Source organism: Hirundo rustica, chromosome 17 (genome assembly GCF_015227805.2).
Source record: "Hirundo rustica isolate bHirRus1 chromosome 17, bHirRus1.pri.v3, whole genome shotgun sequence".
Classification (NCBI taxonomy): Eukaryota; Metazoa; Chordata; class Aves; order Passeriformes; family Hirundinidae; genus Hirundo; species Hirundo rustica.
The window spans coordinates 12668751-12681349 of record NC_053466.1 but is presented as its reverse complement, the minus strand read 5'-3'; the positions used below and the strand labels follow the sequence as shown (position 1 = coordinate 12681349).

Sequence of the window (12599 nt, the reverse complement as noted above, 5' to 3'; positions counted from 1 at the left end):
GGCCCCCCATAAAGGTCCCAGTATAGCTCTGCTATGGCCCGTACCGGTCCCAGTATAGCTCATTTTATCTCACACTGGTCCCAATACAGCTGTGTTGTATCTCATACAGAACCCAGTACAGCGTGTTGTGGCCCGTACTGGTCCCAGTACAGCTCATTATTGCTCACACTGGTCCCAGTCCATCCCGTGGTGTCTCGTACTGGTCCCAGTACAGCCCCGTTATGTCTCGTACTGGTTTCAGTCCATCCCGTTATCTCTTGTACTGGTGCCAGCACCTCCCGCCCCAGCTGCGCCCCACTGCCGGCGCACGGAGCCCCGCCCCTCACCGGCACCCGCCGGCACTTGACGGACAGCTCCCCTCGTCCTCTCGACCAATCAGCTTCGGAGGCGGGCTCTCCTCTCCGCAACCCTGGAGGTTGATTGGTCGAGTCCCTGCTCCCGCCCAATGGTGGAGCAGCGAGGGGGCGTGGCCGGGGCGGGGCGTGGCCGCCGCCGTGTCCCGGCATGGCGGAGCGGCCGCGCCGCCGCTGAGGCGCCGCCATGGCCAAGAGCCGCGGGGGCGGCGGGCCCAGCTCGCCCGGCGGGCGCAGCCTGGCGGGCACCCGCGAGAGCCTCGCCGACCCTGGCGGCGATGAGCTTAGCTCGCTCGGCTCCGACTCCGAGATCAACGGCGGCGGCCCCGAGGAGCGGCGCGTCGATAAGTTCGGCTTCATCGTTGGTAGCCGCGGCGCCGAGGGGACGTGAGTGGGGGCCGTGAGGGGGGGCCGGGGCCGTGGCCGTGAGGGGCCGGGGGGGGACTGGGGCGTCGAGGCGCAGAGGAGCCGCCCCAGGCCCGGCCCAGTCCGCTTCGGCCGCTCGGCCCCCGCAGGGCCGGGCCTGGGGCTGGGCCGGGCCGGCCGCGGCTCTCCCCGCCCCGGGGGGTTTGTCCCAGCCGCCCCCGGGATGGGCGCGGGGCCGCCCGGCACCGGTGTCAGGCATGGTTCGTGCCCGTGGCGGAGGCCGCAGCGGCCGGGACCTGAACAAGGGAGTAAGGATGGGAGAGTTGCGGGTGTTCAGCCTGGAGAAGAGAAGGCTCCGAGCAGAGCTTAGAGCCTCTTCCAGTGCCGAAAGGGGCTGCAAGGGAAGCTGGACTCCCGACTTTGGACAAGGACCTGGAGTGACAGGATAAGGAGGAATGGTTTCCTTCTGTCAGAGGGTAGGGATAGGTGGGAACTGGGAAGAAATCGTTCCCTGTGAGGGTGCTGAGGCCCTGGCACGGGGTGCCCAGAGAAGCTGTGGCTGCCCCTGGATCCCTGGCAGTGTCCAAGGCCAGTTGGATGGGGCTTGGAGCAGCCTGGGACAGAGGAAGGTGTCCCTGCCCATGGCAAGGGTGGCACTGGATAAGCTTTAAGATGCCTTCCACCCCAAACCATTCCATGATGTTTTGATGGCTCTGTGAAGAGTCCTAAAAGCTGTTCCAGCTCTCTCATCTCCCTCTGAAGAGGGGGAATGAATGGGAAGTGGTGTCCACCCCATTTGGGTTCCGGGAGCTGCCAGCACACCGAGGTCAGTGTCTGGTCAGCTCCAGGCGCTGATTCCAGTGGACTTTTGGCCTCTGTCAAGCCAAGGAGGCCAGGCTGTGGTGTCCTACCAAGGACCCCTTGTTGGCAGTGCTGGCAAAGGTGCCGTAGTCACCCCCACTCACTGGAGGAAACCCTTGGAGGAAGTGAGGCTAACCCGAGGTGCTGGGCCCCAGGGCGGTGCTGACACCCAGGAATGTGCTGTTGCTGTCAGGCTGGTTCGGCAGCGTGTTTGGTGTTTGCCTTCCTGGCCCTGCTTTCACAGCAACGCCCAGAGAAAGTCAGCATGGCAGTGGGAGCAGCGCGTGGCAGCCAGCTCCTCTCCTGCTGGGACATCGCCTGGAGCGGGCTTTTTGCCTTTTGCACACCTGAGTTCTCTGGCACCTGTGCCTCAGTTTCCCTGACTGTGAGGAACAGTGTTTACCCCCCATAGCCTGTGGGTGTTACTGGGTGGGTCTGTGGGGTGAAAAGGTGCTGGAGGTTGGAATGTTGGCGCTGGGCAAGGTGCATCGCTCCGGGTGATAAACCTTGCCTCTCAGCACTGCAGGAGTGGTGTGACCTCTCCTTCCCGTGATGCTGCACCCTGTCCTGGCCACACACCACATTTAGGGGATGCTTGTCCTGGCTGTCATTCCTGTGGCTGTCCCTGGCCCTGCAGCAGGCAGCAGCAACTCTGAATGAAGGTCGTGGTGCTGGAGGGTAGTGGCTGCTCCCAAGCGTGCTGACAGTGTGGTGGCTGCAGTCTCTGGGGACTGAGCCTCCTGCAGCACCCCACAGATGTGCTGGGGCCCAGTCGTGTCCTGCTCAAGGGTTTTTTTGGCTCACTGTCTGTCCAGGAGCAGATGAAGGGAATACATGACCTCCTGCTGTGGCTGGCAGAGTTGGGATTGCTCTAGTGGGAGGGGAAGCACAGGAAGGGCACGTCCCAGCATCCACGGAGGGTCTGAGGGTACGGCGAAGGGCCGAGCTGTGGGGATGTCACCCACAGTGTGCATGCAGAGGGGCGCATTCCTGGCATAGGGCATCCTGTCACTTGCCCGCCTGGAGTGCCCCCGCCCTCCCGCCTGGGCCATATGAAATGCAGCCGGTCCTCGCTCCCTGCCCGCTGCCAAGCAGCCATCAGCTGGGAACAGCTTCCAGTCTGTGCTGGCAGGGCTCCAGCAGGCCCACAGCCAGCTCCTGTATCCAGCGTCCCGCGCTCCCGAGCTTCCCACGCCTCGCGGAGCCCGGCCGGAGGCCAGCGCTGCCTCCGTCCCCGTGCCGGACTGGGGAGCTGCCGGCCATGCCTGGCCGTGCTGGGGAGGGAGGGGAGCCAAGCAAAGCAGATCCTTTGGGAGCGGGTTTGCTCTCGGAACAATCGCGCTCGCCCCGTCCGACCCTCTGCGGTGGGTGGGACTCGGCGGGGAAGGGCTGGGCAGGGCACAGGGCAGTGCTGCCAGCTGAATGCGGCCCTGGACTCGCCACGCCGCTCGCTTTCCGGCTCAGAATTCGGAGAGAGGAGACAGGGCCTGCATGTCCTGTAGTGGGGCTGGGTGTTGGAGGATGCTCAGCGCCAGGCCACTGTCCTCGGGTCCTCAGGAAGGATCTGACTCTTCCTGAGATTAGCATGGCCACAGGACAGTGTGGAGCAGAGCCTGGGAAGGCATCGAGTCTTCACTGATGGCTTGAAGGAGTGTCTGCTCCCCTTGGGTGTCCTTGCCTGGGCCTGCCCGAGCTGCCTGTCACCCATCTCTGCAGATGTGGTGCCATAGGGGGTGGGAGGCCATGGTGCCGGCTTTGGCATCACAGCAGTATCCCCCCTGCCTCAGCAGGGTTAAATCAGATTCCCTGGCTAGGCTGAGCTGTTTCTGGAAAACACTCCCCTCCCTCCTAAAGGACCCTGGTCCGGGCTCGGCGCCGGGCCTGGAGCAGCGCCAGGCATTGGGAGCACGGTGTGGCTGGAGCTGTGTGATGACACGATGCTTATGGCCCTGGCTCTGTCCGTGTGCAGCCAGCCCCTGCCACAGGAATCAGGTCTCGCTCATCCCTCGCTTTCCTGGCGTGTCCCTGGGGATGCTGCAGCACATGGTGTGTGCAGTGCAGGCTGCTCCCGAGAGATTTGAGCTGCTGTGCTGGTGCAGTGACTTCACTCACGGGTGGCGAGCGCTTCCGGCAGCTGCCGAAACGCCGGTGCTGCCGAGCGTGTCCTGAGCCTTGAGGAGTGCAGCCACCTGGGCATGGGGGCACCCAGGGTGCTCGGGAGGCCATGGGGCTCAGCACCATATGGAGAGCCAGACACCACTGACTGGCCTCTTCCTCCTGGTCCCACAGGCTGGAGGAGGTGCCCTTGGAGGTGCTCCGGCAGCGGGAGTCCAAGTGGCTGGATATGCTCAACAACTGGGACAAATGGATGGCCAAGAAACACAAGAAGGTAAGTTACAGCCGTGTCCCCTCTGGGAGGTGGCAGCAAGGGACAGCCAGGCACAGTGGTGTCCCTTTGGTGCAGCCTGGTGTCGTGTGATTCCCTCCCCAAAGTCTATATGCCTTTGGATGATGCTGTTGGCTTGAATGGGCTGTTCATTCCCCTTGGAAACTGGAGTTTGGGGGGGCTGAGTGGTCCCAAGCCAGCCCACTTCTGCCTCCAACTCTTTCCTGCCTTCCTAGGGCTTCTTTGGCTGCCTGCAGGCAGCCATGGGAATTGTTTGCTCATGGAAACTTCTGTTCTGAGTGTCTTGCAGACCAAAAAAAGCTCCATGTAGGAAATGTTTGAGCCTGGTGCGCGTGACACTGGTCTGCGAACTGGGGTCCCTGGGATGCTCCTGGTGTGCTGGCTCCATGGCTTAGTTTGCTGGTGCTCCCTGATCCCCTGAGCCTGCAGATGAGGTGGGAATTGGGATGCAGCAAGTCCAGGGTTGCTGCTGTGTGTCTTCTGGGAGCAGTGAGGCTGCCGGCATGTGCCCAGAGCGCTGTCCCTACTCAGTGCCTGGTGAATGACACCGGAATCCCTCATCTGTTTCTTGGCTGCTCCTAAAGGATTTGGGAGAGTTTTCTGGGCCACGGCAGGCGGGCGCTTTGTTCCAGGGGCAGTTTCTGCCACTCTCCGGCCGTGTGCCACAGGCTGCCCTCCAGGATGGGGTGAGTGCTCCAGCAGCCCTGTGCCAGCCACAGCAACTCCCTTGTGCTTGGGCCGAGCCTCTTGGAGTCTCCATGGGGCTGATGTGCTGTATAGTCTGTCCTGCAGCAAAAATCTGTGCCTGGAGCTTTGGAGAGGCTGCTCCAGAATGCTGCTTCTGTGACTGGATCCCTGGGGCTGCTCAGGGAAGGCTGCCAGGCCTGGCCTTGGATGCTGTCAACTATCTTTGGTCTGGCAGGAGCCTGCTTGGTGCAGGTCCCTGCTGCTCTGGGGGAGCTCCGTGAGCCTCTGAAAAACCCCAGTACTTTTCTGGCTGCCTCGCCAGGGTTGGCAGGCAGCCCAGGGATGCCTGGGCCAGCTCCTGCCGGGCTTGCTCACACCTGCAGCACTCCAGCATCCCAAAACGCTCCCTGCCTGGCCCCGATCCCAGCGGAGCCTGACCCCACATCCTTCATGGTGCTGAGCTGTGCCAGCACCGCGTGCTGGAAGGAGGGCAGACATGTGGGTGGGCAGCTCCCACTGCTCTCCCAGCATGAGCAGCACTCTGACTTCACCTTGTTTTCAGCTTCCCTCAGCCCAGACACACTCCCAGTCCCTGGAAGATCACGGTGGGATCGCGGGGGTGACAGCAGGACCCCATGTGGGACCAAGGGGATGAGCTGCTTGGGCCCAGCCAGCTGGAGGGGCTGCCCAACCAAAACCCAGCGAGGCGGTTTCCTTCCTGGCAGCTCAGTCAGCAGGAAGGGGAGCTGGCTGGAAATGGGAGCTCTCAGCAGCCATGGAGCTGCCCACGGCAGCCCTGGGCATCGTCCGCTGTGTTTCCTGCCAGCACAAAGGCACCGTGTAAACAACCAGTGAGGGAGCAGCAAAGCCCCTGGGGAGGTGATGGTCCTGTGCTTGGAAACAACCACCTGCTCCCCAGTTGCTCCAGCAAACAGTGAAACACAGCCCTGGGCTGGCAGGAGAGGCTTGGGGAGAATTTGGGAGCTGTTGGCCACTGCTCTCAGAGCCCTGGCACTGCTGGCATGTGCCATCTGAGCGGGGACATGAGGAGTGGAGGTTGTGCTGGGGTTTTGTAGGGTGTTGCAGGGGGTGACTGTGCTGAAAGCACCAGGCTTGTGGGGCCCACTTTGCTGCATGCCCTGGCTGAGGACTGTGGAGAGAAGGACATAGAGGGATGTGGAGCTGAAGGAGTAAGTCCAGAGGAGGTCATGGAGCTGCTCCAAGGGCTGGAGCCCCTCTGATCTGGAGCCAGGCTGGGAGAGTTGGGGGTGCTCACCTGGATAAGAGAAAGCTCCAGGGAGAGCTCAGAGCCCCTGGCAGGGCCTAAAGGGGCTCCAGGAGAGCTGCAGAGGGACTGGGGACAAGGCATGGAGGGACAGGACACAGGGAATGGCTTCCAGTGCCAGAGGGCAGGGCTGGATGGGAGATTGGGCAGGAATTGTTCCCTGGCAGGGTGGGCAGGGCCTGGCACAGGGTGCCCAGAGCAGCTGTGGCTGCCCCTGGATCCCTGGCAGTGCCCAAGGCCAGGCTGGACACTGGGGCTTGGAGCAGCCTGGGACAGTGGGAGGTGTCCCTGCCCATGGAATGGGATGACCTTTAATGTCCCTGCCAACCCAAACCGTTCCATGGTTCTGTGATTTGGAGCTGCTGCTGTGGAGTTGGGGTGGGATTTTGGGCGCTCCGTTTTGGTCCCTGCTGGTGCAGGCAGCACCAGGGCTAAGCTGGCTCAGCTCCCCACGCAGGGCAGGCACCGACTGCCTCGCCTGGACTTTGGTCCTGGCTGGTGCCCAGTGCCAAGGAAAGCAGAGGCACGGGAAACCGTGGGCATGGAGCTGGCCCCAGGGGCCTCAGGATCTGGCCATGCATGGAGATAAGAGCAGACCTGCCCTTCTGCCCAGGCTGAGCAGGTGGAAAGGCTGAGACACTCGTCAGAGTGCACATCCCTGCTTTCTATGTCCCCATGGGGGAGTGGGGGTCTGGACTGGGGGCTGGGGAGCCTCCCTTGAGTCCTCAGTGCTTCCCATGTGGACAGAGCCACCTGCTTCCCACCTTGGCTCCAATGTTTGCTTTTCCAGCTCCCAGCAGGATCTGGCTTTGAGGCAGTGCCAGGCTTGTTTGGAGCTGTTTGCAAGCCACAAAGCCTCTGCTGGGCCTCTGGCAGCTCCCTCGTGCTGCTGGTGCAGCCTTGACTGCCTTTCCTGCATCCCGGGCACTGAGGGACACATTTTCTTGTTTGGGAAGCAGCAGGGGACCAGCCTGTGGCCGTGGTGCTGGCCTGGCTCCCACCTTGCCCCAGGAGTGTCTTTGTTTCCCAGTGCTCCGTGATTTTCCCGTGACAGCTGTGTCTCTCCCGCAGATCCGGCTGCGGTGCCAGAAGGGGATCCCGCCCTCGCTGCGGGGCCGTGCCTGGCAGTACCTCTCTGGGAGCAAGGTCAAGCTGGAGCAGAACATGGGCAAGTTTGATGTGAGTCCTGCCAGGGACCCTCCTGCACCACCTGCTGCTCGGGCTTGGGGGTATGGTGGGATCTCAGACATCTTGAGGGGGTGTCAAAGGTGTTGTTGCTCACCCCAATCTTCCCCTCCCCAGGAACTGGACCTCCTCACAGGAGATCCGAAGTGGCTGGATGTGATCGAGCGGGATCTCCATCGGCAGTTCCCCTTCCATGAGATGTTCGTCTCACGGGGAGGCCATGGGTATGTGGAGCTGCTGTGTGTCTGTGGATGGGGTGGGCACTGTCTATCGCAGCTCATGGAGCCACACTCGTGTCCCCGGTGTCCTCCCCATTCCTCCAACGTTCCCTATACTCCACAGTCACAGAGCATCCACTGACTGAAAACAGGATGGCTCAGACAAGCTCTGACACCCGGTGGGTTGTGAATTGCCATGGCAGGAGGGCAGAGGGAGCAGGTGACAGCCTGCAGTCTCCATTTCACCAGGAAAATGCTGCTCCCACTGTGTTGGGGAGCATCTGTGCCCCTGTGCTTGCAGCTGGGTCCCTCCTGTCCATGGCTCACCTGTGGGCCGGATGGTTGTCTCCATGCTTCCCCTCCCAGATCCAGGCAGGATCTGCACTCTGTGGGCAGGGCTTCCCAGAGCTCTGGGTTTGTCTGGGAAAGGGCTGCCAGCTGGGACTGACCCAGCCTCGTGCCTGGGATGCACAGGGAAGGCTGCTGGGCCACATCCATGCCGTGTGCCCGGGTGTCTCCGCAGGCAGCAGGACCTGTTCCGGGTGCTGAAGGCGTACACGCTGTACCGCCCGGAGGAGGGGTACTGCCAGGCCCAGGCGCCCATCGCCGCCGTCCTGCTCATGCACATGCCAGCCGAGGTACGGGCACGCCACTCAGGGGACGGCTGGCACCTTCTGGAGGGTGTGGGATGCTGTAGGGGGGTGCTGATGAGTGGGGTGCCCGGCTCAGGGCAACCCAAAGTGCCCCAGGGGTGCTCTGCTGCCTCCCACCCTCTCCCGTGGTCCCTGGGAGCAGGGAGGGGGCCGCAGGGACGTCCTCTGGGTGCTCACCCGCTGTCCCTTGGCTTGCAGCAAGCATTCTGGTGCCTGGTGCAGATCTGTGAGAAGTACCTTCCCGGCTACTACAGCGAGAAACTGGTGAGTGAAGGGCTCATGGTGCTTTCAGCAGCAGTAGGGACCTGCAAGATCCTGCACCTGGGTTGGGGCAACCCCCAGGATCAGTCTGGGCTGGGGATGAAGGGATCCAGAGCAGCCCTGGGGAGAAGGACTTGGGGATGTTGGTTGGTGAGAGATGGCCATGCCTTGGCCTTGTGTCCTGGGCTGATGGGCAGCAGGGGAGGGGGGAATTCTGCCCCTCTGCCCCACTCAGGTGAGACCCCACCTGCAGTGCAGCCCCAGCCCTGGGGCCCAGCACAGGAGGGACCTGGAACTTCTGGAGCCAGTCCAGAGGAAACCGTGGAGCTGCTCTGAGAGCTGGAGCCCCTCTGCTCTGGAGCCAGGCTGGGAGAGCTGGGGGTGCTCACCTGGAGAGGAGAAGGCTCCAGGGAGAGCTCAGAGCCCCTGGCAGGGCCTAAAGGGGCTCCAGGAGAGCTGGAGAGGGACTGGGGACAAGGGCTGGAGGGACAGGACACAGGGAATGGCTTCCACTGCCAGAGGGCAGGGATGGATGGGATACTGGAAAAAAATTCTTCCCTGGGAGGGTGATGAGGCCCTGGCACAGGGTGCCGAGAGCAGTTGTGGCCGCCCTATCCCTGGAGTGTTCCAGGCCAGGTTGGACAGGGCTTGGAGCAGCCTGGGATAGTGGAAGGTGCCACATGGCAATGGGGTGGAGTGAGATGAGTTTGAAGGTCCTTTCCAACGCAAACCATTCCACAATTCTGCATCTCCAGGCTAAAAACTTGTCCAGCTCCTTACCCAGGGGAAAGAAGGGGTCTGGGGAGGTGCTGGGTATTCCCACAGTCTCCCTGTTCCGTGGCTCCCAGAAGCATTCTATGTTCAAGGATGGCTCCCTCAGTGTAGTATCCGTGGGACACAGCTCTGCTCTCATACCAGATGTGGAGGTTGGCTGCCCCTGCTGGGGCTGGGCACTGGGGGCTGATCCCAGGGCTGGAGCATTCACTGGGTGCTGGTCCCTGTCTCTGCAGGAAGCCATCCAGCTGGACGGACAGATCCTCTTCTCACTGCTGCACAAGGTCTCACCTGTGGCCTACAAGCACCTGAGCAAGCAAAAGATCGACCCCATCCTGTACATGACGGAGTGGTTCATGTGCGCCTTCTCCCGCACGCTGCCCTGGAGCTCCGTCCTGCGTGTCTGGGACATGTTCTTCTGTGAAGGTGGGAGCTCCCCAGCACCCTCCTCCTCCTCCCGGGGTGGCTGCGCTCCCCATGGCCATGGGACCTGTAGCAGGGCAGGTTTGGGGCAGCCACATGCCTGGGGTGGAGATGGGCTGTTTTCCTGGGGGTTAGGAGGCATGTACATCCCAAATTCACCCTCTTGTGTGTCCTGGCAGTGGGACTGGGATCTGCTGCCCCACAGCATTTGAGGGACACGGTGGCAGCGTCACCCTGTCTTGCCTGGTACTCACTGCTTCACGTTTCCTCTTGCAGGAGTGAAGATCATCTTCCGGGTGGGCCTGGTGCTGCTCAAACACACCCTGGGCTCCTCGGACAAGCTCAAATCCTGCCAGGGCCAGTATGAGACCATGGAGAGGCTGAGGGCCCTCAGCCCCAAAATCATGCAAGAGGCCTTCCTGGTGCAGGAGGTGAGGCGCTGGGGACGGTCTGGGAGCCCAGTGCCACCCGGCTGGCCAGTGCTGCCATTCTGGGCTGTCCCTGGCTGGGCAGAGCACAGGGAGCAGCCCCCAAAAAGCTTGGTTAGCGGTGTCCTCTGCCCTGGGGGGGATCCCACGCCCAGCCCCGCAGGCGCTGATGGCACGAGTGTCCCCGCAGGTCATCGAGCTGCCGGTGACGGAGCGTCAGATCGAGCGGGAGCACCTGATCCAGCTGAAGAAGTGGCGGGAGACGCACGGGGAGCTGCAGTGCAAGTCCCCCCCGCGCCTGCACGGCGCCAAGGCCATCAGCGAGGCGGAGCCCGCGCCGCGCAAGGCGCTGGAGCCCGTCCCCTCCATCATCGTCTCCCCCGGGCCCGCCCCCGTGCCCAAGGCCCGCAAGAGCAAGGAGAAGAGCCGGGACAAGGGCCCGGCCAGTCCCGCCAACGGCCCCGAGGCCGAGGGCAACGGGGCGCCCGGCACGACCCGGGAGCTGCTGCACCCCCAGGTCTCCCCCCACCACCAGTCCAAGGAGAGCCTGAGCTCCCGGGAGAGCGAGGACACGTACTTGTAGGGCCCGGCCCACACCCCGGGCAGCCGGGCTCAGCGGGGCTGCGCACGGACCCGGGCGCGAGGACGCCGAGGGGGACCCCGGCACCCGGCGCTGGGGGCTCTGAGCTGGAGGGATGGGACGGGGGGCTGCGCGTGAGAACGGCGTGGCCCTCTCTGGGCATCCGTGGGGCCTGGCCGGGTGTGGTGACCAAAGGGGACCCCGTGGGTCTGCGCTGGGTGCCCGCCCCGCAGGGTGCTGGCACCACGAGCGGTGGGAGCCCCGGGGCAGGGGTGGCTGAGCCACCCGAGCTCCCTCCCCACACTGGGGGCTGGGCTGCCCCTCGGGCCCTTCTCCCCGTCCCAGAGCCCCTCGACCCATCACCCCCCGGGTCCCTCCTGTAGCCCCCACCCTGCGCCAGCCGGGCAGCCCCAGCCCCGGTTCCTGAGCACTTAGGCCTGGCGCAGGGCACTGGGGGTACGCGAGGAGCCAGGGGAACCCTTGCCCCCCCTCTCATCTAGTGAGGATATATCAAGCTGTAGCCCTATATGTAGTACCCAACTTACCTACTCATTGAGCCTATTTATTATTCCTCCGAGGCAGGACAGGGACCGAGGCAGGATGCGCTAGAGGCGGCGGGATTTGAAGCCGAGTTTCGGGGCTAAAGCCCCCCCATCCCATCCCCTCCCATCCCCAAGCTCCCCCCAGCTGAGGGGGAGTGTTTACCCTGCCAGGGCTCACCCCACCACCACCGCCCCTCCCAGGCCCCAGTGCAGGTGAGATGGGGTGGGTGAGCAGCAGCCAGGTGCTCCCTGGTTGTGGGGTCCCCTCTGCCCCCCCTGCCCTCCCCGAGGGCAGGTGGTGGGTTTGTAAAATAAAGCGGGAAAAGTTTTGTACAAAGGGGTCAATAAAGCGAGTGTGTAAAGGCGCAGCCCTGGCTCCCGCCTCTCTTGGCCTGGGATGGGGGGTGGAGGGTGGCAGGAGGCAAGGGTGTCACCCCACTTGCTGTACCACTACCAGCTTTGGGGGACACCCTGGCCATGGTTCTATCTCTGGGGAGCACGCCCCTACATCCCATTTACACTGGACCCTGACCATGCACCCTTCCCTGGGTCCCGTCTCCCCAGGCTGCCCTTGTCCTGGCGGGCAGGTGCTGGGCAGTGTCCTGGGCTGGGCCGTGCTGCTGTCACTGCTCTGTCACTGCTCTGTCACCGCAGAGGGTGGCCCAGCCCCTGTGTCTCACCCAGCCTTAGGGCTGCCCGTTTGAAGTGGAATGGGAGGAGGCTGAGACCTGCCCCAGCTTGTGATAGTGGTGGCTGCCAGGCCCTGCTGGGTGCTATGGGGTGCACTCCCAGTTTCCCCTTCTCCCACCAACACAGCTCCTGTGGCTCAACAGGACCCCTAATTAATCCCATGACACCCCAGAGCTCAGCTTCCCATCCCAAAATAGTGCCCAGGCCATCTCTCTCTTGCTTCCTGCAGGCAGGAATTCTGCCTGAAACCCCTTTCTCCCAAGGGTGGGCCTGGTGTTGGGGCTGAGCATCTAGGACCCGATTGGGTGCTGGGGCAGGGGTAGGGTGAGGTTGGCAGTGGCTCCCAGAGGGTCTCCTTTGGTTGGACACCCCGGGTGTTGAACTGAGGCTGCTTTGGGCACCCCCAGGGCTGCAGTTCAGGGGTACCCCGGGACTCTGAGTTGAAGCTGCTCGAAGCACCCGGGGTGCTGAATTTGGGCTGGATGGGCACCGTGGAGCTCTGTATTGAGGCTGGTTCGGAGGCTCCGGTGGGGCTGTCCCGGGGCTTTGAACTGAGGCTGCTCCCGGAGCGCCGGGCCGGGCTCGTTGCCTTTCTCGCGGTGCGGGGCAGTGCCGGCGTTGTCCCGGGGCGGTGCGGGGCAGTGCTGGGGCCAGGCAGGCGGTCGCAGGGAGGTTCCAGCGAGATGCGGGGCGTGCCCGGATCGGTCCCAGGGCGGTGAGGGCGGTCACAGGGCGTTGACGAAGCGATGAGGGGCGGTCCCGGGGTTCCGGAGCTGTTCCGGGCCGACGCGAGGCGGTCCCGGGGCGATGCCGGGCGGTCCCGGGGCGATGCGGGGCGGTCCTGGGCCGGTCCTGGGCCGGTCCCGGGGTGGTCCCGGGGTGATGC

General features: G+C 63.6%; 1 protein-coding gene across 1 annotated transcript; it reads left to right on the top strand.

The window, feature by feature from the left end:
• Positions 1 to 535: 535 nt before the first annotated feature.
• TBC1D10A (TBC1 domain family member 10A) lies at positions 536 to 11388 on the top strand. Its single transcript, XM_040081219.2, has 9 exons — positions 536 to 740; positions 3870 to 3969; positions 7031 to 7138; positions 7262 to 7368; positions 7886 to 8000; positions 8214 to 8279; positions 9287 to 9476; positions 9750 to 9904; positions 10092 to 11388. The coding sequence occupies exons 1-9, from the start codon at positions 541 to 543 to the stop codon at positions 10482 to 10484; spliced, it is 1434 nt and encodes a 477-aa protein (XP_039937153.1). The 5' UTR covers positions 536 to 540; the 3' UTR covers positions 10485 to 11388.
• Positions 11389 to 12599: the final 1211 nt, after the last annotated feature.

Coding starts and splice junctions, on each gene's coding strand:
- TBC1D10A (XM_040081219.2), top strand. CDS start 541: ATGGCCAAGAGCCGCGGGGGCGGCGGGCCCAGCTCGCCCGGCGGGCGC. Junction 7,369..7,885: donor GTCTCACGGGGAGGCCATGG/GTATGTGGAGCT, acceptor GTGTCTCCGCAG/GCAGCAGGACCTGTTCCGGG. Junction 9,477..9,749: donor GGACATGTTCTTCTGTGAAG/GTGGGAGCTCCC, acceptor TTCCTCTTGCAG/GAGTGAAGATCATCTTCCGG.